Below are 27,604 nucleotides of genomic sequence, written 5' to 3' on the forward strand. Positions count from 1 at the left end.
GGATCAATTGGGGAGATGCCATCTTAGTTCACAGTAAAATTCAATTAATAAATATTTTGAGTACCAAATAGTTGATTCTTTTTTTGTTAACGCAGTAGTATTATAGAGCTCAGACTACAGCCACAGTAACATTAGTGGTGTACCTCCACTTCGGCAAGCGAGAGTGACGATAAATCCACTTTTAATTCCAAAAGTTATCAAGTCTGAGCTCTCCTCCTGCCAGTAAATGACTCCAGATCAGAACAGAATCTGGGACCACACCAAGTATTAATTCCTCTCGAAGCTCAAGGTTTGCTCTCGCTTGTCACTTCTATACCTCCCCTGGTCTGTTGAGGGAACCACGGCCACAGAAGCTTCTAGTCAGCATCTCTCTTTGCCCGCTTCACTACTTCTTCATGTTGGACTCGGGGAAGACTAGACGTAGTGGCTCACTATCACATCTCAAAACACAAGTGTACAATACAATAATAATTTAGCATGCTAATATCAGTAAATATCTCTGTAACACAAATCAACAGAACATGAAGGTAACACCTATAGCTGTTATATAATAATAGCTGACCGATGCCCAGGGTTGTTGCACTTGCTTGATGTTTGGCTGTTAGCAAAGTTGTCGACTCATGATCATGAGAAATTCAAACAAATTCAGTTTAGATTTATAACAGTGGCATTACACTGAAAATATCAATTTATACGCTTCACTTTTTAAGCTTTTTTTTTGTAGTGTCCTACACCAGCACTCAAAACAATTGAGTTTTTAGGGTTATTCATTCATGAAAACATTATAGAAATTACAGCGCTCACGAAAATAAAACCATTCAATTTAATTTGATTTGATTTGTCTTTTTTTCTTCAGATTTTTCCCACCCAACTTGTTCAGTCGTTAGGTTTGCAGGTGTAATTGTTTTTCCGAATGAAGGTGAAATGTGTCAGCAGGTGTGTCAGTCAGCTAAATCATCAATAAAGATCAAGACGTTGCTCCGATTTAAGGGTCAAAGGTCATATACTATGGTAACCATAACATTTTTACGGTGTAACCTCATTTGCCTCTGTTTCCACTGACCTGTCAGTGACCCTGTTGTATTGTCTTGCGGCAGAAAGCAGAGCATCACAGTATGAAACCATACGGCTAATGAAGGTGCACCAGCACACTGCAGGTCAATGACCTGTTCGTAAGATCACTAAACCCTTCAGGCCAATTTATGCTTAATTGTGGGGTTGTGTTTACAGACACTGGTTCAGGTTCACTGAAACTGATTCTGTGACTGTACGTGAAATGTCTTTCATTGCTACAGCAGAGCTTCATTTTGTTCAGGCTGGTGGAGGAGCAGAGGTAAGAGAGCTGCTTTGTACTATCTGATCAGATTAAGGCGTGAGACAGCCCAAGGCACGAGGGCAGTGACAAGTAGTATTACAGCAGTTAATTAAAATCAGACCAAGAGGAGATTTAATTAGACCTTTATTTTTATCTGGAGTGGCGAGTTTTGCTAAGATATGCTGTATATTAGATTTTTGACTTTTTGTATAACATTTAATGATTTTTTAAAAAAGTACTTAAGTAGGTATATTAGTAAGTAAGTAAGTAAGTAGGAATATTATGATCTGTTTTTGCATAATTTGATTTATCTTCCTCTTACCTTACACATAAATGCCAGCAGATTTGAAAGTGTTTTGGAAAGATACATTTCTTCTGTGGCCAGTGAGTGATGCTTTTCTAAAACTGAACACCAGTAGGGTTTATTTATTTATTTTTTTATGGCTCTGCTCTTCTTCTGTTTATTGATATTGTTTGGTCATCATGATCCCTTCCCTAAGGATGACACTGGACACCAGCTCTTACTGCTTGTTACAATACAAAACCACAATCTCCACAATAAAAAGTAGATGCAATGGGCAGAGGATGGACAGAAGATTTTGTTACTCTTAAAACATAATTTAAGGAAAGTGCAGGGACACAATGACAATTAAAAACTGGAGTAATTCATCTATTTAAGTGTTTTACACCTTTTACATGCTGTTCACCTGTACCTTCCCATGTGCTGCTTCCAGTGCTGTTGACCGTGTAGCTTGTGTGTGTGTGCAGTGGTAAGGATGTGTGTGTGTTTGTCTGTATGGGGGGATAATGAAGAGGCATTGTGTCTCCTCATAATGACATCATGGCTCTGACAGAAGCTGGAGAAGATGCCCGGGGTCTCAGAGCAGAACTCTTCAGCTTGGCGCAAGTGTGAGTGTGTGCAAGAGAGAGAGAGAGTGTGTGTGTGTGTGTGTGTCCGTCCCTGGGCTATAGGAGTCCTCCTGGGCTTTGTGAACGAAAGTCAAACCGTCAAAGACAAAAACAAAACCTGACCAACAGCAATATGAAGCAGAGGGCAGGCCATTTGGCTGCTGCCCGCTCACTGGTGCCTGTGTGTGAAAGCGATGGGTGCGAGGGCTGAGGGGAGGAACGTTTGAAGAGAGAGAGAGAGAGAGAGAGAGGTGGGAAAAGACTACAGAGAAAGAGAAAGGGAGGTCCAGGAAGTTGCAGAAGAGGTTCAATGGGTCATTTCAGCCTGGAGGCCCAGGTGACGGTTCCAGGCTTCAGAACGAGAGGCCTGTATTGCATCATGGGAGTCCTTGGCGTGTCCTCTTAATCTTGCCTCTGACCAGACGGATCCTTCCCTGTGGCTTTGTGTATACACACACTTTATATCTATGAAACACATACACCTTGGATCTTTGTGTGTGCGCAGCCAAATAAACATTGTTGGAAGAATTACTCCTCATTTAATTCACTAAAAGTACAATAACAAAATGTTTCTTAATACAAGTTAAAGTCCTTCATTCAAATACTACTTAACTAAAAGTACAGAATGATTTAGAAAAAACTATCAAAAGTACTCATTCTTGTTTGAGTACACTGGTGAGTGATATATTATTATACATTACAATATTAGATGCATCAATGCAGCATTTTACTGGTAGAGCTGGTTAAGATGGGGCTAGTTTTAAAGGAATATTTCAACCCACTGGGATATATGCTTATTCACTTTATGGCAGGGAGTGAGATTACTGATGAACTTTAGGTTAGAACCTCTGACAGGAGAAAGAATGGACGCCGTGTGCCTAACGTGTTTTTGTTCCAGGCTTTAGACATGTTTATTTGTGCTGTGAAGTCAGGCATTTTAATACTTATGGAGACTGACTCACTTCTGCAGCCTGTCTCAAGTGGCTCACAGAATTATGGTTTTTAGCACTTCCGCATTAGCTTTATTTCTCAGCACTGGCGTCTGCTGCTTGGTTACAGTTAAATGTGTATTTTTGTGCATCTGCTAACGGCTTGACATTTGAAAAGTCACAAGACACGCCAACTGATTTTGTTTTAAGGGTCACAAGTCGAAAAGGATCCTGGTTTAATCTTATTTATTTGATGAGTTTTAATCTGTGAACTACAGCTGATGAATATAGTGGAGTAAAAATACAATAGTTCCTTCTGAATTATGTATAAAGTATCAGAAAATGGAAATGCCATAATGTAAAAATAGAGGGAATATACTTACCAGACAAATCTGAACCATTAGTGGAAGAACTTCATGTACAGTAGCATAAAATACCCTTGCAGGGATTCTGTTGCTATCGTATACACATTGAAGGGACATCTCACATCTACACTGAGTAAGATTGACAGGTTTCTTCTCTGAGCTGAAGTGAACCTCTCGCCCTGAGTGTACGTGTAATGAGAGACAGGTCTTATGACGAGCACTAATCAGCCCAGACTCTTGACCCTGTGGCGGTGAGGCTGACAGAAGGGAATACACCCAGACACTGCTAACAACTCCCCGACCTGTGTGTCATTTCAGGTGACAGAGACATATCAGGAATGAGCTCACCTTCAGTTCAGTCAAGGCCACGTGTGAATTTTCATCCAAATGTGAAAATATTCTGATTTAAGAAGGTTATTAAATCAGTTTTTAAACGAGATTATGAGGACGGAAAAAATGCTATGTGATCATTTTGATCCACAAAGTGAATAAGTTTGATTTCTAAACGTTTAAAAAGTCCGTCCAAAACAACCGTCATCGTCGTCTTTAAAATCTACTCACATCTTCAGCTGAAAGCTTCACTTTTTCATAAGAAACACACTTTATTGCTTTCTTGATGAGTGTTAGACTAGAAGATTGGTACCACTCTCTTGTCTGTGCCAAGTGGCAACCTGCAGTTCTTTGAAAAGAGTCAGTCTCCATAAGCCCCCATGTTTAAAATGTCCAACTTCACAGCATAAATAAACATGTTTACAGCATGGTTTTGGTATAGCCAGTTTTTCTGTTCATGACAACTGTGCTGTTCAAATTATATTAAAGCTTAAAGTTATGCATTATTAACAGCGTGGACGCTTTGGTTGACAGATGGCTGATGTTACAGGTGGCTAGTTTGAGCACCCAGGCTTCACTCAGCCCGCCTCAGCTCCACCCACACTCAACGTTTTTGCCCATTTTTGGATTTATGTCTGTCAAACGGTTACTAACGGCTGGTTAATGTAAAACTAAACTGTCAAAAAGTTGACACACAAGCAGAAAAACTGCTTTTGTCACGTTTCGAATGATGAAGACTGGAAGCTGGAAATACCATAACTGTACCCCTGAAGGGTCCATGTGTATGAATGAGTGCTTGGGATTTATCATGCTATGTGTGTTTGCATGCCTGTGTGCTGGCTCATATTACTGTCACTGTGACATTCAGCGGGAGTGACAGTTGCTTTCTAGGAGTATCATCAGTCCTGCCGATAAAAGGGTCTGTAGCCTCAGAACAAAACACACGCTTGCAGCTCCTTGCACGTATTCAGAGTGAATCTATAAAAGAAGCGTCAATACATGCACTGATCCAGGTATGTTTATTGTTATCCAGAGTGCACTGAGAACCAGGACAGACATACAGCACAGACAGGAGTGAGTACTCAATAAAAAACACAGAAAAACAAGCTGCTCTCACCGCGATGATGATTATGTCTGATAGAAAGGGTTAATATGTCGAGTATGGACCTGGTAATTTACAGTAACTGTCAGTTAACGTGTATTAATCTGCAGTGCAGTGGAGTACAACAGTGATTATCTGTGTAATGTTACTAAGATGCGTCTGATATATGCTCCAATAATTCTCAAATGTCTCATCCGATTATACAAGAAGTGATATATGGCATGTAATGTAACCACACGATTCAGTCAGTATTCATATTATAAAACCAGCATTAAGATCGGTGTGGCGAGTTAGCAAAACAAACACAATCAAATAAAACTGATTTGATTGATGAGGCAGTAAGTGATTGACAGCTTGGACGTAACAGAAAAGTTAATGCTTTGCGACCTGGGTGTGCCTCTCACTCAGCACAACATCCTTTAAAAGTTATATTTACAAGACACATTATTTATTGTTTGATAGATTTTTCATTGTACTAAATATATTACATAAATCATATTCTCACATGCAGTGTTGTCAGTGCAGTTTCCTCATAAAAACAACAATAATCTGTAAAAGGGCTGGTTTCAAATGTGTGGCTCATCCTGCTTTATTATTTCTTTCTTGAATGAAACACACAGGACGATTACACTCTCTGCTAAACTGGCCCTTTTTTCCCCAGCTCTCATCTATTTAATAATTCAGTCTTAATATAACTAAAATCTGCTGAACAACAAAACCTCCAGCTACAAAATATTTTGTTCATTCACCTTGCATAGAGTCCATCTCTGTTACTGTACGTGGGCTAGTTGGCAGTAAAGGGGGTTTGGCAAAAAAACAAAACAACTGACAGCGTGGTAGGAAATGAGATATCGTATCTGTTTCTAGATCAGAGCAACACAAGCCCTGCGTCAAATAAAAAAAAAAAGCTCAACCTGTCTCACTCACAGCTAATCTCAACGGGCTCTGTGAGGAATGATAGAAGTGTTATTAGGTGGCAACAAACTGAGTGCATTGCACATGGGTCTTCAGAAAAGGTGACTTAAGTCTGTGTCAGTTTGAATGGGAAACATACAGTACTTAATGAATGCAGTGAAAAATGTCACCTGTCACTCTCAGTCATGTCATTTTGGCTTACAGCTACTGTGTGGGGAGTGTAAAAGCAACAATATCATAGTGGATCATCACTCAGTACCAGCATGGCTGTATAAATTATTGCACCACACACTGTTGTTAAGTGTTCCCTGCATGGATGTGACAAAATGAAATGAGCAATTTACGAGAAAGGTAATACTGCTTCGTGGCAAGTTTCGTGGCATGGGGACTGAATGGCTATACGTGAAACGGTAGATGTGCATTATTTGTATTTACTGTGTATCTATTTGTGTGTCCACTCTGAAAAAAAGAGTTCATTCAGAACAGCCAGTTTCCCAGCATGCATCTCCGGTTTCCGCAGTCCCACAATGCACAGCATCTATTTGGGCCAGTCCACTCTGGCAAAGAAAGGGTGGGATTTGATATCATCCACGCCTCCCACACCCGCTCCCAGTCTCTCCATCGGGTTGTACTGGAGCAACTGCACGAGACAAGAGACCAAGACACATTTTTAATTCAACAAGCAACCAGATGAAATTACAAACCTAAAGAGGAAAAAAAATTATTAATTACATAGCCTGTGAGCTTAAGTATGGCCATACATTATCAGGTACGATATAACATGAACAGGCGCAGAGACTAACAAGCTGGGTCACTGAAATACAATCGTCGTGTAGTCAAAATACCTTTTTTTACGCAGTAATAAGTGAGACCATAATGTCTCCATGTCCACTCTTTCACAGCACAACTATGCTGAATTAATGCCAGATCCAAATCCATGCTAACCATATTAATATACATTTAAAGATTACCAGCGCTGAGGATTTTCAATTATCCTTAAGATATTAGCATGGAGCAAGCTCTGTTATAATCTGTCAGAAAAATACATACATACTTTCCTAATCATTTAAAGTAGTTAAAGTTTTATTTGGTTTATATTTATCTGGTTTTATTTTCAGAATATCTTTGGAGGCGAGGTCTGCTGTAATGTCTGCTGATGTCTGATAGTGTTTTCTGTACTGGGATGTTCTTGCATGTTCTGCCAGTGAATGTACAGTTCTCCGTCTGTTGAGCCACTGTAGCAGGTGATGCCAACTCAATATTTAATTCAAACAAACCTCTACTGCTGTTATAGAACCTGCCAAAAAACAGGTACTTTAAATATATGCAGATTTTTATAAGCTCTGTCTAGGTTAAATTATTAGTGTTTATCAATGAGTGAGAGTAATAACATTAATTTATTACTTTTAAAAGGTCCAGTGTGTAAGATTTAGAGGACACTATCTAAAGAATAATGCAGAAATGGAATATAACATCCATAATTATGTTTTCATTAGTGTATAACCATCTGAAAATGAGAATAATTATGTTTCTGTTACCTTAGAACAAGCCTTTTATATCTACAGATGCCACAATTCACAGCACAGAGTCATGTTTCTACATTGAATGGATGAATTAAACACTGCCTCAAGCATTTTTCACAAGTTGTGCAGCCAGGGTAGTTTCTGCTTCATGCTAGGAAGGAGAGGGTGAGGTGACGGGGTTGCAATCAGCAATTACACCATCAGATGCAGCTAAATCCTAAACACTGGACCTTTAGTATTATCATGTACCAGGCAAGATTCCCTTACTCACCAATTCCCATTTTAAAAGCATTCTTCTGAATTAATCATTGCTTTTTTATTCTTTACAAAAGTCACATGAAAAAAAAACATGAACATGAATAGATGGAGGTGTGGAAAATGAATAAAATTCTGTTCATGACACACAAACAACACACAAAGCACCAGCAGCGCTCTACATTCCCACCTGTTCCAGCAGAGATCTGGCCTCCTCTGAAACAGACTCTGGGATGTTGAGAGCGGTGTGGCGACCAATTCCTGCTGGATGGCACCGCAGCAGAGACTGTACGGAGGGAAGGAGGGGTGGAAAGAATAGATAACCATCACTGAAAACAAAAGAAAATCTGAGAGCTGAAGGGGACAGATATACTGACACCCGCAGAGCCTAGGTCAATGTGAGAGCATCAGGACAGGACAAATAGGAGGAGACCAGAGAGCCAGAGCACCTGAAACAACAATGATCACACCAACTACAACACGGTAGTGACTCAACTACTGTTGCTCTTTCTTGGAACAGCTTTGTGTGTCACAGAAAGAATGACATGTTTATACATCATGCATCGTTTATACAGAGCGACGTTACTGGAAGGGGCAGTTAAGCAGTATAGTAAATATAAAGCAGTTTTATTTGTTTTTAGGCCAGGTCAAACTGTCAATTATGAGGAAGTTGTTGCACTCACAGAAATAAATAAATAAATAAATAATCTCAGAAGTGAGAGAAAGGGAGCGCAAGACCTGCAAGTGCTTTTCTAACCACAGAACGTAGCCCTATTGTTAAAATAATTGACAATAATGACGGTAATCACTGTATGTTACAACAGCACATCTTTCGGTGCATCTACACCTACAAATTGGAAATGCTAGGACAGAACATTTTGCAGCAAAAGAAAGTGTTTGCGTTGGGAGACCCTGTGTGTGTGTGTTTTTTTTCTCCATCAGTTAAGTCAGTTGCCTCTCCCTCTCTGTCTCTCTCTGTCTCTCTCGCTCTCTCTCTCCTGACACATGCTGCAGGAGTTCTGGCTTGGTTCCTAGCTGCAGTCAAGACTGCTCCAGGCAAGATCTTATCCTGCAAGGATCAAGAGGCACTATGTGCGCCTGTGTGTGTGTATCCTTGCCAGGACTGTACCCAGACATAATCATCAAAGGAGACATCTGTGTGACTGACTTTTTTTTTCCCCAGGTAAGTGGGTGTGTATTGTTAAACATAATAGCACTAACCTAACACCCAGACTCATGTTTGGGTCATTGATGGGAGTCAATGATAGCTGATATGAAAATTTGCCCACTGGCGATCAGTTAGAAATTATTCAAACTGAAGGTACGTTGTGCACCTGCACTGCTTGTCATATACATGCTACTGTGTGAGTGTGCATGTGTATATATGTAAAGCAGCTGAGTGTTGTCTTCCAAACAAAAAGGCTCTTCACTTCCTCTCAAGCTTGTCTTAAAAGTCTGTCCCTCAGACAGCCCTGATCCTGGACCAGCCGAGTTCCAGCACCTTGAGAGCTGCCCTGGTCTTCACCTTCCACGCCGACCTCGGATCGGCGTGCTCAAAGCCCAGTGCTGCTCCAGGAGCCAGCAAAGAGGCCCGGGGAGAGCTGACCCCCTGGCCCAGCAGATGGAGCTCAGGCTGGGGGAGAAAGTCACACCGACACCCCTGGCACTCCCTGAGAACCAGAGTAAGAGACGCAGCCAAGACGCACCTCTCACACACACATGTACACAAAACAAACAACAAATGCCACCTACTCAAACACATACAGACACGCGCGCACGATCACACACACACACACAATCTGGCACGACCATAAAGAGTGTGAGAGAGTTGAAAGCCAAGACACCTACAGACATCCCACAACACCTTAGCAACAAAGATAACATTTTTTTTTTGTACTTTTTGACTCACCATGCCTGTCAGGAGCTCAAACAGGATGGCGCCCAAACTCCACCAATCACATGCTGCCGTCTCCTCACTGATACCTCCCACCTCTGAAACAAGAGCATCAAAAAGAGAAGACACTTAATAAATAAATAAATTAAGAAGCAGAAAAATGGACATGTTGGGGAGATGACAGGGAAGAATGATCAACTAGTGATAGATAAAATAATGATGTGTATAATTAAAATCATTCACTGATCTTAAGCTCAGAAGCTAAATGCGTAAAACCCCCTTACACGATAACATTTAAGGTATCTCGCTTTCAAGCCTTCAACATTAAGCACAGTTTCAGACTGACATCTTGGATTACTTAATGTTTCATTGAATTGACACAATCAATTCAAAATGAGCACAAAAACATGGACACAGTCGCACACAGGCACACACAAACAAGTGTGTCTCATAAAAGGGCGATTTGCATAATAAAAAAGCAGTTAAATTGAGGAAACCGTCTGCTGCAACTTCACACCATCTGCATGACCTGACCTCGAACACAAACACACACACACTCACACAGCACACACACACACACACACCAAGAAATGTAAAGCAGGACCGACTGAGAACAAATAGTATTATGGTATACTGACATTTCTGTTCAGCGTTTTTTAACCGCACACTATTTTTTGTTTCTCCTGTAAATAATCGACAACGCAACAAAGATTATTTTCATTATGGATTAACCTGCTCATTATTTTCTTAAATAATCAATTAATTGTGCAGAATTTGGTAGCAAATTAGTAGAGTCACAATTTAGTAAAGCCCATTTCATGTATAATCAAATGTCTTGATTTGTCCCATTAATAGTTTAAGTTTACGATATAAAACAAAACAAAAAGCAGAAAATGTGCTCTTGAAATCTTCTTGAAAAATGATTAATGGATTATAAAATCAATAAATAGTTACCATCTTAACACAGACCATGATGACAATCCATCAGTAAGATTTTTGTCTTTAAGACCAAAACTAATTAAAGGCTCTGAATAATATTTAGCACCTCTCCTGTTTCTAAAATCCTCCGTCTTTGCTCTTGTGAGTCTTAAACGAAGTCAACTTTAAACGTCACACATGTAAAGACTGTAAAAAACTTCTCAAGGTTGAACATTTAATGGGAAGCCTGTCCACTTTTAAAGTAACTCGACAGATTCTGACTCACAAACCAGTCTGATGTTTAAGTATGTGTTTAAGTAAGACACACAACCAAGAGTGATGATTGTTTGCTAAAGTCAAAAGTGTATGTGTGAGAGAGGAGTGTATATGTGTGTGTGTGTGTGTGTGTGCTGGCTCCACTGGGTACCAGATGGCCTCTTGTGCTGCTAGCTTCCCTCTGCTCTGCTCTCTCCAGAGGGCTGGGACCCAGGGTCACGGCTGTGTGTGCCCAGAGACCAAACTCCTCAGCTGAGGGAGCATAAGAGACAAAGACCCCTCGTCTCCTGGAGGCTGCCGGGTACTCCAGAGGCCTGTGCGGCTCTCTTGCAGCTAAGGTTAGAGAGGGCTATGATATGAGTTACGCGTTTCATATGCACACATACATACAACCACGAACGCTCATACACACACACCGCCAACTGAGCAACCACTCTTCAGGGCACCCCAGGACCACTGTTTTGACAGCCAAGGAGAGAAGATCGTCATTGAACGGACTAGTGATACCTGCGTAGTTATGAGCTGGAAGGGAAATACTGGACACACACACACACACACGCACGCACGCACGCACGCACGCACGCACACGTCTCAGAGCAAGGTCGATGTCATCACAATGGATTAATGTCTAAGGAGCTGCAGGGAGAGTACAGTGGAGCTGGCTACACTTACCGCTCTGTCAGAGCGAGGCAGGGAGAAAGGGAGATAGAGAGAAAGAGGATGGGAAGGCAGAATTAACTGCATCCACAGGCCATGGGTCACTCAAACACCACGTTTACACTGTGTGATGTGTACATTTGAACATCTGACCACACTCTACGCTCACCTTCTTTCTAGAACGGCACATTTAAAAACTTTAAAAGTGAAATTCTAAGAAAACAAAAGGATACCGAGAAGTTCAGACACAATACAGTGTGTTCACCTCGTGGCCTCTTCTTCTTCCCTTTCCCCTCAACAATGCAGTTCCCTCCTGCTTTGCATCTTAATCACACTCCATCTCCTCTCTCCTGGGGGCCATAAGGAACTTTCTCTCTTCTCCTCTTAGACTCACTTCCCTAAAAACTTAACCGACAGTCATTGTTGAAAGGGGAAGTATAGTGTACGCAGGTAGGAAGTAAGGAGGGATCGGTGTGTGATGTTCCAAGACTGTGTGCGTGTGTCGGTGTATGTGTGTCTTATGTGTTTGGGAGGTTCTGTTGAAATGATGCCAATTGTTGATAAAAAAACAAATAAGTTGTATCTTCAAAAACAAACCCATGATTCATCTTCATTATGCGGAGAGATAAAATAAAAATATATATTCAAATAATAAAGCAGAAGTACTTCAGGGTGCAATTTCTTATTTGAAAAGCTTTTCAAAACAATCAGATGACAGCTCTTTGTCAAAAAGAGGAACTAAACTTTATCTTCCATTAGATCATACTGCGGCGGAGCAGGTAGAAGAAAAACAAAACAGTGAAAGCAAACAGTGAGTATGATGATGAGTCCTCAGTAACTGACTTATTACCTTAGAGGGGAAGAATACTGAATTTCCCTTTTCTTAGACATTGAAGACAATCGGTTTTGGCATTGCTTCCCTCTCAACAGAACAATGAACAATTCCCATTTCTGCTCAAATTAGGTTGTGTTACAGTAACAGCTTGTTGTTTTTTTTCCCTTCATAGAGAACAAAACATCAGATGTTTATGAATAATGATGAAATGGTGTGAAGGTAAACAAGCAGAAGTGCAGAATAAATACATCAATACCCCGTCACAGTATTTTCCAAGTCCACTCCCGTATTATTTGGGTGTGAATGTATGTGTTCTAAAAACATGTTTCCCTCCTTCTCTCCCACACACACACACACACACACACACACACACACACACACACACACACACACACACACACGGTCACAGCAGGCCCCCTGCTAGCTTTCTGGCAAACAGTCATAAATCTGTCATCAGGAATGAAGCCATTGCTAGAGCTGACCCTGTCTGGATAAACAGCAATACATAACAAGGGCAGGAGAGACACACACTCACTAACCTTTGCCTTAGTGTATGTGTGTGTGTGTGTGTCCATAAGCACATACATCTACAGATACATGTACATACATGTATATCAAATGTAGGGTTTGCAGTTAAATACAAAGATGCAGAATAAACGATAACCATCACTTCATAATTTTTACAACAATAACCAAAAAAAAAAAAAAAAAGGTGGACATAAGAGACACATAAGAAAGTCGAGTCGGACAGTCAATGGATGTGGAAGCGGCACTATCGCTCAACAACAGAATAACACACCGCCTGCTGGCTATTAATATGTATTACACCCACTGAGCCACATGGGATCAACAGTCATTTAACTAACAAGACCTTTCACACCCGGGCTGAGGTCAGTCCAGCTCCTGGCTCTTACCTACAACATTTAACACTTTTTCTTTTTTACTAGACTATCTAAAAGATTCTTTATTTGTGTTTGCTTAATGTAAATGCCCCCCCGAAATGTGATTGAAAGAGCAGCACTCTGCTGATTTTTTATTTTGTCAGGAGCTACTATAGATGATGTGCAACTAATGCATAAAGCTTCATTGCTCCTCTCATCATCCACGACCACTGTGTCCAACACTGAACTTGAAATTGTCTTTAAACCACACTGTCTGGACATTTGACAGTGCTGGAGTGCTGATGTCTTCAATTTTGAAAGTCAATTTAATCGTTTACATCATTTGTCAGGTAAAGAAAGCAGGTGTACTTCTGAGGTCTATATAATTTCTAATGAAGACGTTCCAGTTTCAAAATCAATGCATTATTTTATAAAGAAAATAATAATCGTCTGAAGCTCTGAACCTTTAGTGTACCTGCCTGATGCTCCACAGAGCTAACATTATTTAAATTTGAATACCAAATTAGTTTTTGAATAGGCAAGACAGTTCAGCACATTACACGTTATCTTTCAAACCAACCATGCACACTCTTGAACAAGTGTAAAAATCTCACACTGCTTATATTAACAAGAAAACGATTGCATTAATTACACAATGACTTAAGTGGCAGACGTGTCTCGGATTAGCATTTAGATTTTAAAGCTACATTATGCCTAAAGCTCCTTGAGCTGAGCTTTACTCCTGTGTCTTTAGGTCATCTACTGCTGGTCACTATATACCTCTATGTGCTTCTATTTCCATTAGTAGGCTTTTAAACAAGCTGTTGCTAAGGGAATAAAAATGCACACTTTGGATATTAGATAGAGCATTTGTTGCTTTCAGATTTATTACAACGGTGGCATACTGTATGTTCTAGTCACAAGGAGGATTTAAATCTGAAGTGACCTTCCTGGCTCGAGAGAGAGGATGAATATGAGTGATAATATAAGTGCGTGGGAGAGTGAATGGGTGTGAGGGTCATTGTGTACGTCTCAGAGTGCCTCCAGTGTTTTCAGCTAACAGTTATCCATCCTGCATATTTAAGAAATATATAATTAAAGCACATTATGCATAATCTATCCGGAAACATATAGGAAAACGTGTCCACCTATAGATTTCAGATGCAGGCGCACACATATGCCACACACAAACACAGTCACACACACACACAGAAGTGCTAAGTAGGGACACGGTGCTGTAGTCTAGCAGCAGTTTGTTTTAGGCAGCTTGTAAACAGCATGCCAGAGCTGCCACAAGCCTGCTGGGGGCAACACATGGGGTTACCGCACTACTGGCTCACTGTTGCACGACAGCACACTCTACAGGAAAATGAGAGGATTACAACAAGATCCAAGCTTCACAAAACATATTTCTAATTGACCTCAAGTTATCAACCACTCAGAGTTTTGATTAACACTGCCATGATAATAACTGTATGTATCCTTTAGATGTGGTTCCTTTAACCACAAAGAAACAAGAACCACAGCAAGGAAAAAACACCCTTGCATATGGATTTCTGTCTGTATCAGAGGGTCAGGAAGAATGAGTGTTCATCCGTTTCTTCTGTCGAGAGTGGTTTGTGTACACTTGGATTATTCATGCTGGGCTATGAATGAGGGTTTTGTGACCATGGGAAAGTGGCCTACTTATGGCCCCGGATGCCTGCATAGAATTAACCTCACAAAAACATCATAACTAACACAAACACAGACACAGAATGAGATTGCTAATGAATAAAGTATAGATTGAGCACGTAACAAGAATCAGAGAAATAAACTGTATGTAGCATGTAGTATAATGCAAGTCTCACCTGGTGCACAGTACATATTGACAATAGCCTCTTGGTCACAGGACTCCTCCAGGTCACTCCAGCTACAGAAGTAGGTGAGCTGAACATGACCTAAGGAGACAGGAAGAGACAGAAAGTGTTCGTCTTAAAGTTAAAGTGTGAAACATTCATCTCGTGTTGTGCCGCCTGTCAACCCCGCGTATTCAAGTGTCACTCTGACTCCCTACTTTTCAAACTGTTTACTCACCTTTAGAGCACTTCCTTCATCCGTTCCTTTCTGCCTCTCTACATCCCTGCGCGAGGTTTTCAAGCACACAGCCCCTGCGATTACTCCTGTTTAGCGGGTACCCGTTAACGCTATCATTAGAACTAATGGTGTCATTAGGTAGCCGTGGCCATTAGCCTGGGCTAGCCAGACTGATGCACCACACTACGCCGTTGATGGGCCCTTTAGAACAATAATTACCACCAGGGAGACGAAAACAGCCACTCAGCTAATTAGACGCTTGTTGATAACGAGGTGGAGAGAGATGATTGTAGGACGACAAAAGAAGAAGTTGAGGGGGAATCTGTGACCTCCTGGCAAAACAACACTTTCCCCTCTGGAAGAGCCTTCATTGCAGTAAATAGATTAAATCATAGTTGACTGACGGAGACAGTCAAAATACTTTCTACTCTAAAAAAGACTAAGCAGAGATCTTGACTTCATACGAGTAAAACAGTATGACATCCACAAAGTGCAACAGCACACGGGGATGTGATTGTATACTTGCTGTAAAAGAAACATGAGCTGATCTAACCAAGAGTCTATAGGATTTTCATTAGGTATTTATTGAACTATTTATGTCTGAAATACCTGTAGACCACAGACTAGTCTGTAAATTATTGCTCCTGCTGCATCTGTTTGGTGCATTCGTGTTTCTTGGAAGTTGGCATTTCAATTTTCTCTAACCATCAAAAGATTTATTTAGAATTCCCTTTTTTCTTCATTTGGTTCATGTTCTTGATGGATTTCAGCTCCTCAACTCCATGTAAAATATAGATTTCTTGTGAAAGATCTTTGGTCAGTTATCATTTTTGTCAAGACGCTGTTGTAAAAGTAATCTAGATGGATGTTTGCATTCTCTCAATCCATTCAGCTGTCCTTCTTGCCTCTTTTTCTAAACTTTCTGTACACCGTCACTGAGATACAGTTTAAGACGTGAACTTCTATCTGTGTGTGTAACAATGTAGCACAAATTTCAAGCATTGGGAGAGTCATGAGACAGATGACAAGATTGTGGGATCTTCTTGTCTACAGTACTGTGTCATGAAAAAGGCAGTAGTAATATTTGTGGTCTAACCTTGGTGGTCGAGCAGGATGTTGTTGGGGTTCAGGTCTCGACAGATGATGCCCTCTTGGTGCAGAGAATCCAGGGCTGCCACCATCTCTGCGGCCCAGCACCGCACAAACTCCTCTGGGATGTGAGCTTGGGATGCAGCCAACGACAGCTCATCCAGCTCCGCAAACAGCCGCGATACTTCTTTATCAAATTCGCTGCCACCTGTATTACTAATAACTCCTGATGATTCACCATCAAGACCTAATAAAGTCTTAACCACGGCACAGGCCTCAGTCCCGTTTGTGGCAGGGAAAGAGCCTGTGCTGTTGTCACTGGGCTCTGGAAACAAGTCTGTATTTACTCTTGTACCGGCCTCTAGTTTCTCATTAAGCGAGTCAGTAACTGGAAGGTCAAGGGGAAGGTCATTATTTTGGCATGCAGGGTGAACCACCATTTTGTCAGAGGCCTCTTGCCCAAATGCCAAGCTGCAGTCCTCCCACAGTGAGTTGAATGGAGAGGAAGATACAACACCGGTGTCACAAGTTGCGGAGGCTGTACATAAAGATGACAGCTCCTGCTCCAGTGGCTGCTCCTCTTCTTCCTCATGTTGGCTATGAAGCTGTAAAACATCAGGCTGGATGAACTTCTGAGGAGAGGCTGTGGCCTCGAGACCCAGACACACGCCTGAAGTCTCTAATTCCTCCTGTAAAGAGTCTACAGTTCCACCCGTTACAGGCAGGTTAACCAAAAGGTCTGGTGGGTGACCCTCATCCTCAACTACTGCATCTTTAAATGAGATTACTGGCACTGACTCGTTGGAGCCTTTATCGCTACAGTCAAACCCCCAAAGCTCTGAGCTGTGGCTCTTGACCTCCTGAGCCAGCTCTGGAAGATCCTCAGTGACATCTGAGCCCGGGTCACATGTAGAAAAGACGGGGAACTGCTTGTGAGCGGGGCGCAGCTCTCCTACGTCGAGGCAGGTCACCTCGCTTGCACTGTCTTTGCTGTCAATACGGAAAAACTCCATTGGCGTGTGCTTGGACTGATCCAAAGACAGAGGCACAGCAGGGGAGGGCAAAGGACTGAAGACTTCGCTGTGGTCCTGTCCCTCACCTTGGTATTGCTCGATGTCCAGGGTATGGCCACTTTTGTCGGAGGACTCTGTGAAAAAACCAAGTTCCTGAGAGCTGATAGGTGAAGAGAGGCTGTCGTTGCTAAGCAGCGAGCGGCTACGTGAAGAAGTGTTGGTCGTCGCTATGGGCACTTCCAATGACAACATTTCCTGTTCACTCTTCTCTTCCTCCTCCTCTAGTGCATCCGGTTCTACTTTGTCTTGTTCATACTCATTGCAAAGTGTCAAATAACTGTTGGTGCACTCTTCCTCAGAGGTGGCTCCAGAGTCTGACTGGGCCCCAGTTTGTTTGATAAGCTTAGGAAGGAGAACACTTTTCCGTAGAGATGTGGGGCTCTCTCCTTCCTTCTGCAGCCCTGAGACAGAATCAGAACCGGCAAGCGGCCCAGAACCAGAACTCGCTGAATCTACATCCAGCTGTGGCACGGCATGTTGTGGAGTGTGTACAGCCGTCGTGTGGCTCTTCTGGATGAAAGGGATGTCAAAGCTCTCCTCTGGGCTGGAATTACGAAGGTACTTTCCAATGTGAGACCACAGCTTCCCGCCTAGAGATGAAGAAAATAGGGCATTAAAGACAAAGACACATGGAGGATGTATCTAATAAAGCAGTAAGCAGAGGTTTTAAGAAGACAAATGAGGAATTACAGAGAAAGCTGTGCAATTCCTGGATAATTACAGCACATTTCCAGGAATGTTTTTAGGAACTCAGCAACTACACCTGTGTTTCAACGGGGAAACCTTGGTCTAAATTTAGTACCTATGCCAAAAAGTTCCTGCAGCAATGAAAGTTGCTGACTGGTAAAGCTCAAATCTCCTCCTGCTGCAATTTGTGTACACCATTCATTCACACAGTAAGTGAGCACCAGGTGCCAGTAGTATCAACACAGGGGTAGGCATGGTTTGTAGTAATACACTTATGCAGTTATGTTCCACAGCTGGAAAGACTCACCTTTAGGCCCTCATTATTTCAGTTTATACTTGGGCTACAGTCATATATATTACCAGTAATTGCCACAAAGGCAACTTGGGACCTTTGGAGGCCCTTAACAGTTTGGGGGGTCCATGCCTACCTGCCCACTTAGCATTGTACAAATGACAAACATTTGCTCTCTGCTATCTGCCTAATTTACTAAATATTCACAGTTCTTCAGATGCTATGACAGTACAAAACAGACTTTTAGTTTCTAACTTTGGTTCCTGGGGGTCCTTAAGTTATAGAGACTGTTCAGGAAAAAAAAGGTTATTAGTTTCCAATTAGGAGTGTGTATCCAAGGCAGCCAATTTGGCTAAATGGTGTTGTTGGTGGTGGGTGTTTTAGGTTACCATTCTTATATTAACATTTTGACGTTTCTCTGTCTCTCTCACACACACACACACACACACACACACACACACACACGCAGACATATAGATACACACACAGCTGTAGTGTGAGCAATTGGAAGCCAGCATCTGTTGCGTGTGATGAGAATGGATAGGGAGTTCACAGTGATGATAATGATAGTGGGGCAGCTCGATGGCTTAGAAAGTAAAACCATCCACATGTTGTTTTGTCCAATGTCACTCAGGTCACTGCCTCCCTCCGTCTGCCTGTCTATCCTCATTCAATCCATCAGCTGCTAACAGCATACTATAGAAGCATCCGTGGATTTTCTGAATCACAGAGCTGAGGTGTAACTGTAGTGAAACTATGCCTTTACTGGCATTTGATTTGTTTTATTAGATCATGTTGAACACCCCCATACAATATCCAATACTGTCCACTAATATTAGCGCAGGGTGGTAATAGAGTGCTCCAGATTGAATAGGTTACAGGGCATTAGGAAATATGGCTGCATTTCATTGGGCGCACTCACCCACACACATGAGCTACACACACATCCCGGAGTTAGTGGAATGTAAGGAGGCCCAGGTGTTGGCATAGCTAATGAAGCATGGCGCCACCTGGTATTCAGAATAATGACCTGTGACACACACCCATCTCTATCAAACATCTGTCTGGAGCAAGGGCAGAGAAGAGAGGAAGAGGGATCAGGCAAAGGAGACGGTTGGAGGCAAAGAAGACAAAAGATGGGAGATGAAAGCGATGAGATGTCTGTGTCTTACCTTCAGCATAGTGCAGCAAAAGGAAAACAGTGTCTTCAGAGACGATGAATTTCCTCAGCTGCACCATGTGGGGCACAGAGTGAGGCATGATTGTCCTCTTAGTGCGTCCGCAGTCGCTGCTTTTCCTCAGACCCTGCAATAAGAAGGGAGAGGAGGAGGAGGTGAGTAATTAAAGATGGAGGAAGAAAGATGAAAACAATCTGCATTTGAGGACAAGAGGAGAAAAGAAAAATTAACCCAAATAAGGAGGGCAAGGGGGCAGGAAAAGGGAGGTGAGTGTTTTAGTTTGTGTGTAGAATAAGTGAAAAAAAAAAAATGAGGAAAGGAGTGTGGCAAAGGAGAAACCTCCCATTAAAGAGGTGCCAGCTATGCCCCATGGCAACCCAAAGTCACTGGATTCATCAAGCCACATACAGCGCGTGACTTTAACAGAGCCACACAAATCTATCAGCGCTACACGTAAAGTTCACACTGGTCACGAGTGTGTGTAGGTATGTGTGTGTGTGCGCACACGTGTGTGTAGTCATCTGTGCCTGTGCTGTGCGTTGGCATCTGGCACACGTCTCACACCTGAGAGCAGAGGAGCTGACAGGGACAGGCCCATTAGAATCAATTACACCGGTCACACACAGGGGCTTCTGGCACACTCCACACTTACACTTACAGTCAGGACGAGGATGTGGGGTGCACACACAAACGCCCACACACACACATACACATATTACACTTACTTTCAGGATGAACGTCTCTTGTGTTCTCTTGTCCATGACCAAAAGAACCTGTGATGGAAGAGTGCCATTAATTGCCAGGTATGAACAGACATATACAGTCTAAGATGATGTAGTGGTTAAGTCCTCGGGAGCAGTGTTTTTCAACGGCTGGGTCAGGGCACACATGAGGGTCACTGCAAGATAAATGTTGGTCCCTAAATTATACTAGAAAAATTGGCATTAACATGTTGTATCCTGCTGTGCTGACCAAACCAAGTCCCAGACACATAACAACGAGTACAAGCAATCCATAACAAAAAGGAAAAAGCAATACCAGTGACAAAACCGCACAAAATGTTTTTATGAAATACATTCAGCCTGAAATGATTCGTTAAATTAACCTAATAGATCTAAAATAGTTGAATGACAGAAAATTAAATGACATCAATTTCTGATAATCTCATCATTATAATTTCTAAATAAAAAAAAGCCAAGCATTAGCCTGTTGTATGTTCTCTAATATCAGCTATTCCTTGTTTAAAATGAATTATAATTATCTTTTAGATTTTGGACTTCACAACAAAAAAATGAACCAACAGATTAATCATACTGAAAACAATCTTTTAGTTGCAGTCTTAATATACACAAAATGAGAAATATGAGAAATCTGCCAAAAAGGCGGCTTGTCATTCACATTTATGTTCATATATTAGATGCGCAAATTTCTTTATTGTACTGTCAAATCTTTTTAGATTTTGAGATAAATTGTTTCTTTTAAAAAATTTTTTACTACAGAGCCTTCAATGCTTCATAGCAGACACAGTAACTGCTAGCACTGCCATCATTCCTCATCTCTAAGCTCCTACTCTCATTTCACTTTCTTTTACTTTCTCCGTCCGTCTCTTCCTGATATCTTTATTTCCTCCCTCCTTCGCTTTGACATCTCCATTGCTCTTCTGCTCCCTCGCCGTCTCAGGGGAGAGCTTGAGCATATGTGTGTGAGCCGGTCTGTGTTTGAGCGTAGTGCAGTGTGTGTGCGCGTATGTTTTGTGGTTGCATTCTCTCCATGTGACCCTGGCGGAGACCAAACAGGTGCAGGCTAAATGGATATGAATGGAGCTGTGAGTAAACAGAGTGGCAGTGCTAGCCAGGGCGCTAATATAATTAAGACACAAACATCAGGGAAGGGGGAGGTGGAGAAGTGGGGCAGGGGGGGGAGCAGTAGGGTGAGGAGCTCTCTCCATCTGTCCCCTCTGTCCCCATTAAAAGTGAAAGGAGGAAGGAGGAGGAGGCGGCAGCGAAAGAGGAGAGGAAAGCCAGTCCATTTGTAGACAGCGTAGTTTCCACTGTTGTTTTTTTTCTTTGTATGTGTGTGTCTGATTAGTTTCTGACATATTGTCGATTTTGCGTACACCTCTACGGAGTAACACATGTTGGTATTGTGTCAACATTTTCCTTGGGGTTTTGTGTGTGTGGAGGACGAGCATCATTGATTCAATGTTGTGTGCCACTCTCTGAGCTGCTTGCCAAGTCATTTCATGGCTGAGTGGTGAAGTTGCTTCGGCGGCAGCTGGTTGAGAGGACCAGCAACCTAAACTGACCTTGTGGTAGTCATAACTGACGCTAAACATACACACACTCAGCCCTTACCATACCATCCAGTAAATCTATTACGTTTTATTGCCTCCGATAAACGAGGTGGTCGAAGAAGGAAAGGACACAAGGAGGGGAAATTTGAAGATGAAATCTATCCGCATCTATCTGATGCAATTATTAAATAAACGAGTGTCTGTCGGACCTAAGTGTAAATATTTTGTATGATTCTCTTCTTTTATTCTCAACAAGAAATCAAATAAAGTGAAATGTTTGTTTGTAACACTGATTCTTGTCTTTTACTCGCTCACTTTGTAGAAAAAGAAAAAATATTGATTGTAATTAAAAATGAAAACAGCATTAAAAGTAAATTCTCACAACGCGACTGCAAGTTGCAAAAACTGTCAATAGTTAACTGACCTTATCTATGACCCCCAGCACCCTGTAAGCTCTCAGCTCCACAGATGGACTCTGTTGGCCTCCTCTGCTGGTGGATGGGCAGCACTGTGCCCCCAAAGCCTTGAACAACAACAACAACAAAAATCATTAAAATATGGTCACATTAATCAGGTACTGTCACCTCTTGCAACATCTGATTCAAGTAATGTGTGAAACGGAGCAGCAGTCAGTGTCAAATATGAAAAGATAAACTAATCTGTGATCACCTCAAGGCAAAGGAAAGCATGCATATGTGTTTGTTTCTTTAAAACTGCAAGAACTGCTTTTTTTGGTGACTTAGGGGGTGCGAACGACAGCAGAAGATGTAAAACTGTCATATCAGTTCATATGACAAATGTCGTACATTATACTCCAGTAGTAGTATTTAGCTCAGTTTTTGGTCTGTACCACTTCCTGTGGGAGATAACTGTCTCTTTAGCTGCATCAGTTGCAGTGTGGTGCTGATAGTGCACAGTAGGTGTTAAGAGCTGTCTGTTGCACCCGAAAAGGCCAGTGGGGTAAAACAGTAAAGTTGCTACCAGACAGATAAACAATGAGCTGAAACTGACTCTAAAATACGGTAACACTGAGGGGAGCTGCTCACTAGAAAGCGACCCCTTTCACATTGTTTGCAGTTGTCCTTTGATAAACTGTTACTATTAAAATGTTGCTTATTTTGGACTGTTGATGTGTGTGTTATGAAAGGATAGGTTTAACATTTTCCGACAGAGACTTGCTGTGATGTTTTCATCTGTGATGAACCCAAAAGCACTCTGATAAACTCAAGTAGTTTGGAGGACTCTGGTAGGTGCATGCATATAAATCACATTTGCATAATCTAACACAGACAGCGTGACATTTCCCGCCCACTCACCACTGTCTGTGTTGACCCCTGACCCATGTTGCTTCTCAGATGCTGACTGGATATCTGTTCTGCACGCATCAGATACTCTGCAGTCTTCTTCTTCACTGCCTCTCGTCGCGTAGGACTGGGCTCACCTGAAAAGGGGTCAGAGAGATCCGTTTTTCTTTACGAGGCAGTTTTCATAGCACTAAAAGTTTCTGTACTAGCATTTTATTTACTGACAAAACAGCACGTTATTACAGAGACAAGCTAATAAACCACAAAGTAAAAGGCTTGGCCTCTTCACACTAAGGTGCAAGGTCAGGGTCAATGGCAGTGATTCTTAACGACCGGGCTACAAAGATGTTATCTGACAAGAACTGATCATCCATCAGCAATTCCTCCACCCCCGCCCTCCAGTGCGAGCAATGAAGGCCAGATGATTAGGAATGATGGTGTACATAAATACACAGTCAGTTCAGTGTCCTCTCATATTTTTTGCTGAGCGTCAAAGTTCAGTATTCACCCTCTGTCTATCAGCAGTGAAAACTGGACTGATCGTCCTCCTGACCACATACGTCCAAGAAACTTCTCTGGACGTAAAAAAGACAGACTGTAGACTTAGACAGCCACCCATTCCAGACTGTGAGACCACTCTTTTACCACCAAATGTCTGACATCCCCTGTTCTAGGGGACTGTTCTGTGTTCACCAGACAGGGAGGGTCAAATGTAAAGATGCTACTGAGTTACACCTATGTTTAGGATACACTATTTTTACCGGCAAGGTTTGTTGATGACTACTGCTTTTAAAAACATGCTGCTCTCTTACTACTACTCTGGGTTTTTTAGTCCTGGACAGCACTAAAGTGGAGACCACTGATGTAACAGAAAACTTAAGTCTCCTAAGCTAACCTTGTACTCCTTGAAGCAGCAGATCTACTCCACTGCGGTAGCAGGAGAAAGCTGCCTGGAAGTCCTCCTCTTTCTCTTTCTGTACAGCCAAATAGATGAGTTCACTGGCTCTGTCTAAGTAGTCTGACTTCACGTCCTTAGCGTTGCCACCACTGGCTTTCTTCAGGCTGCCAGGGAAGAGCGGCGTTCGGCCTGGCCAGCTGACCTCTGGGTTAGGGGCTGAGGATGCAGGGACTGGGGCAGGAGATGGGGTGCGGCGTTCGTGCAGGGAAGACAAGCGAGGGCTACAGCTGCTGCTAATGTTGGTGGCTCCCCCCTGTGGCTGGTTTGGGGAGGTGCGGCCTGAGGCCATGCCATCATCCAGCCCAGCTAAAGAGTCTGTATCCACAGCAAGGGAGGTCAGGTCGCTGTCACTGGACGGACCTGGGGAGGAAAACAATGCTGGGGTCAATAGAGACAGATAAATACATACACACTCCATAATAAGTCTAACGTTACAAACTTTACCTCCATACTCAGATGTGATAGTCAAATCATCTGCACCACTGATGTCTCTTTGCACTGAAAAAGACGTGCACACATCTCTGAGCAGGCGTGAATGAACAGTCACTGTAAATTAAAGGAAAGAGTTGCTGTGTGGAACATTACCATCAGAGCTGCAGTCTGATAAACTGTCTGCCAGGAAGTCAGAAAAGGGCTCAGCTGGTCCGATGAGCTCTGAGCCGTCGTGGACTTCACCTCCCTTGAAAAGAATTAAAAACGTTGCAGTCTATCGTCTTTCTTTCTTGAAGAATGTTTATGTGTGCATGTGTGTGTTTGAATACCTTGAAGAAATCTTGGATGTGCTGACTACTATAGAGAGCGGGAATATTAGCAGAGAACTGTAGCAGATCCTCAGAGCACTGTCTCCTTTCCTCAATTACTGAGTCATCAAAACGACCTGCACACGCATATATGGGTAGAAAGCACACACACACACACACACACACACACAGGATGAGATTTCCTCGAGACAAGCAATCATATTAGGTAAAAGTAGTGCTTAGTGACTGGGTAATAACACTGAGCTGCCTCAAGGGGGCAGAGTCACTCCTACTTCTCCTGTGGTTCAGGATTTATAGTCTTGTACTACAGCAAAGTCAGTCAGTATAGAAATTTTTCTTTGGTGACTTAAGAGAGGACAACAAAGGTACCAGGACCAAAAATTAAAAAGAAAAAAATTGTAGAAGGCAGCGCTACGTGCATAAGTCTTTTATAATTAATATGTATGCAAGCATTAAAAAAATAGACAAGACAAATAAATCTTTATCAGGACAAATGTCTGACAGAAGTATTGAGGTGGTTAGTTTCTTACCGAAGACTTTGGCCCTGGCAAAGGGAGGAAACAGCTCAGACTGGCTACAGACATTCTTGTGCAGCTGCCACAGGTTTTGATGAAGCTTCCGGAAATCACTGTATCGTTTCCATACTGTTATCTACAGAAAGAGAGAGAGGAGATGTGAATGAAGACATGGTGAGGAATCAATAATTTTGTGTGAAGATGTGTGAAGCTTCACCAAATAGATCCTATCAAACCTGTTAACAAAATAGTGCTTGAAGAAGAAACTCTGCCTCCTATTTGTCTGTAAAATAATCTTTTTTATTTTAAAATATATGAATAATTGAAATGTTAATTTTAAGTTTTTCCAATAAAAGACAACAAAAAAATGTAACTACAATGAATCAAAAGCCAGCTATTGCTCCTACGCTAACACATGAAACAATCTAACTCGTACAACAAGTTAAATTCCTCCACGCAACACCATCTTGTGCACCGATTCTTAAAACACAAGTCAATCATTATAAAATAGTTCCTTACTCAGTGGAATAAAACCTTAATGGCTGAAAGTTGAGAAGTAAATCCATTTAGCTAAAATCTTGTCCACCCTGCTGCTGTGAGAAAAACCGGACCGAGCACCACTCCCCAAACAGGAGCATTGCACTTCAATAATGAAGGTATGTGTTTCCAGGCAAAAGCGCCTTCACTGTGACTCAGACACACGCACGCAGTAATTGACATCATGCCTGCTGCATTAGCACTGGTTCCAGGATGGACTGCATTCCTCAGAGTGTGACAGATATAAGAAAGCATGTGTGAGTGTTTTTACTGCATGTTCATATGTTATGTTTAAAAAAAGAATAGTTTTCTGTAAAGCGTAAAACTCAAAATATCTGTTTTGAGTGAAGAAGTAGGCAGGTGACATGTAGCCACACAGCCTCTCTTTACCTGTGTCACTTTTAACTTAAGTCTGTTGTTGCCAAGATAACAAACAGCTTACACTATTCACACGGTGGCAGTCCTCATTTTCCAGCCCTGCAGGGAAAAGTCCTTTACAAAATATTCCATCAAACCTGTCTTACCTCTTGGACATCCTCTGGGTTCTTCCTTGAGATTATCTGTGAGGAAAGAGGGGAGAAGAGAAGTCAAAGGCTTTAGTGAGTGACTCCCATTAAAAACGTATAAGATGTCAGAGCTGGTTTCCTGAGAGGCTGGCACAAGTATGAGCAGGGACACGGCTCTGAGAGCGACAATGAGTGCATTATATAGCGAGTGACGGAGGTCTTGAGTGTAAGAACGAGACATCACCAACATTCATAACAAGCAGGCAGGCGGAGACGAAGAAACTCTTTTACTAACTTATTAAACTAACTGCACTGTACTCGTGACTGGAGGTCTGACAGAAGAGAGGATGAAGATGTGTATGTTCATTTCAACAACAATGGACTTACTTCTCTGTACCAACACTTGATCTGTGAGTTGCTGTATATTAATAATAGGGAACATGCTTACACATTAAAGCCAGATTGTGCAAAACTGCATACTCGCTTCAAATATTTTCAAAATAAAATACTGGATCTTACTCTGCAGTTTGTGAAGTTTAACCAGGATTTGATTGTTTTAATTCAAGACATTTCTCCGGTAAAGTTCGCCTCAAAACATGATGACAGTACGAACCAACTATCTAGTTAAAGTGAAGAGTCCGAGCAGGTTTTATTCTGCTTTATATGCTTCTCAGTATCTGTTAAATGTTCGTCCATCGTGACGCTAACTATGCTATCTAGTCTGGCTAATGTTGCTAAGGCACGTTAGCAACCAGGCAACCCCAAAAAAGCACATTTTAACAAATACGCAGGTCTCAGAGAGCCTGTTTGCTACATCTGTGGTGTTCACAGACGTTGTTATAATTGCCAGCTAAAAAACAAAACGAAAAAAACACAGTTACTTTAGCGTTATTCGTGTTTGCATCATATTAGCTTGTTTGGTTAGCAGTAGCTAACAACACATAGCATCAGCTCTGTCCTGTCACAGTCCTCCTCTTCACTTACCCTCGCGGTGACTTTGTACACGGTGTAACCTTTTTTGTGCTTTTTTGGGTCTGTGACAGTATAAAACCGAGCAAGTTCCCCTCTGTCCCGCTGCGATATCATTCTGATAGTGACAACATTGCCAAAGCTACCAGCCGGCTAGCCGTACACATTCATTCCCTGACAGCACAGTGACAGGCAGGCAGAGAAGTCAGAGCGCCCCCCTGAGGAAAACACGACACACTACCACTATCCATTCATTAATACC

The 27,604-nt window shown here is 42.0% G+C and overlaps 1 protein-coding gene across 3 annotated transcripts; it reads right to left on the reverse strand.

Moving 5' to 3' along the window:
• Positions 1–4,848: 4,848 nt before the first annotated feature.
• rps6kc1 (ribosomal protein S6 kinase polypeptide 1) lies at positions 4,849–27,571 on the reverse strand. 3 transcript variants are annotated; one of them, XM_019278546.2, is made up of 16 exons: positions 27,358–27,569; positions 26,392–26,427; positions 25,346–25,466; positions 24,816–24,931; positions 24,640–24,733; positions 24,499–24,552; positions 23,992–24,414; positions 23,109–23,233; positions 22,217–22,315; positions 20,225–20,272; positions 19,494–19,626; positions 16,277–17,932; positions 14,955–15,044; positions 9,553–9,635; positions 7,834–7,929; positions 4,849–6,505 (listed from the first exon to the last, which is right to left on the reverse strand). In XM_019278546.2, the coding sequence occupies exons 1-16, from the start codon at positions 27,457–27,459 to the stop codon at positions 6,404–6,406; spliced, it is 3,378 nt and encodes a 1,125-aa protein (XP_019134091.2). In that variant the 5' UTR covers positions 27,460–27,569; the 3' UTR covers positions 4,849–6,403. The 3 variants fall into 3 exon arrangements, with proteins under 3 accessions (XP_019134091.2, XP_027140000.1, XP_027140001.1); XM_027284199.1 differs by lacking the exons at positions 4,849–6,505; positions 7,834–7,929; positions 9,553–9,635 and adding an exon at positions 10,754–11,064 and having other exon boundaries at positions 27,358–27,571; XM_027284200.1 differs by lacking the exons at positions 4,849–6,505; positions 7,834–7,929; positions 9,553–9,635 and adding an exon at positions 13,989–14,176 and having other exon boundaries at positions 27,358–27,570.
• Positions 27,572–27,604: the final 33 nt, after the last annotated feature.

Source organism: Larimichthys crocea, chromosome XI (genome assembly GCF_000972845.2).
Source record: "Larimichthys crocea isolate SSNF chromosome XI, L_crocea_2.0, whole genome shotgun sequence".
Taxonomy (NCBI): domain Eukaryota; kingdom Metazoa; phylum Chordata; class Actinopteri; family Sciaenidae; genus Larimichthys; species Larimichthys crocea.

Coding starts and splice junctions, on each gene's coding strand:
- rps6kc1 (XM_027284199.1), bottom strand. CDS start 27,459: ATGATATCGCAGCGGGACAGAGGGGAACTTGCTCGGTTTTATACTGTC. Junction 17,933..19,493: donor TTTGCTGCACTATGCTGAAG/GTAAGACACAGA, acceptor CTTCATCTCTAG/GCGGGAAGCTGTGGTCTCAC. Junction 11,065..14,954: donor CAATATGTACTGTGCACCAG/GTGAGACTTGCA, acceptor CTCTAACCTTAG/CTGCAAGAGAGCCGCACAGG.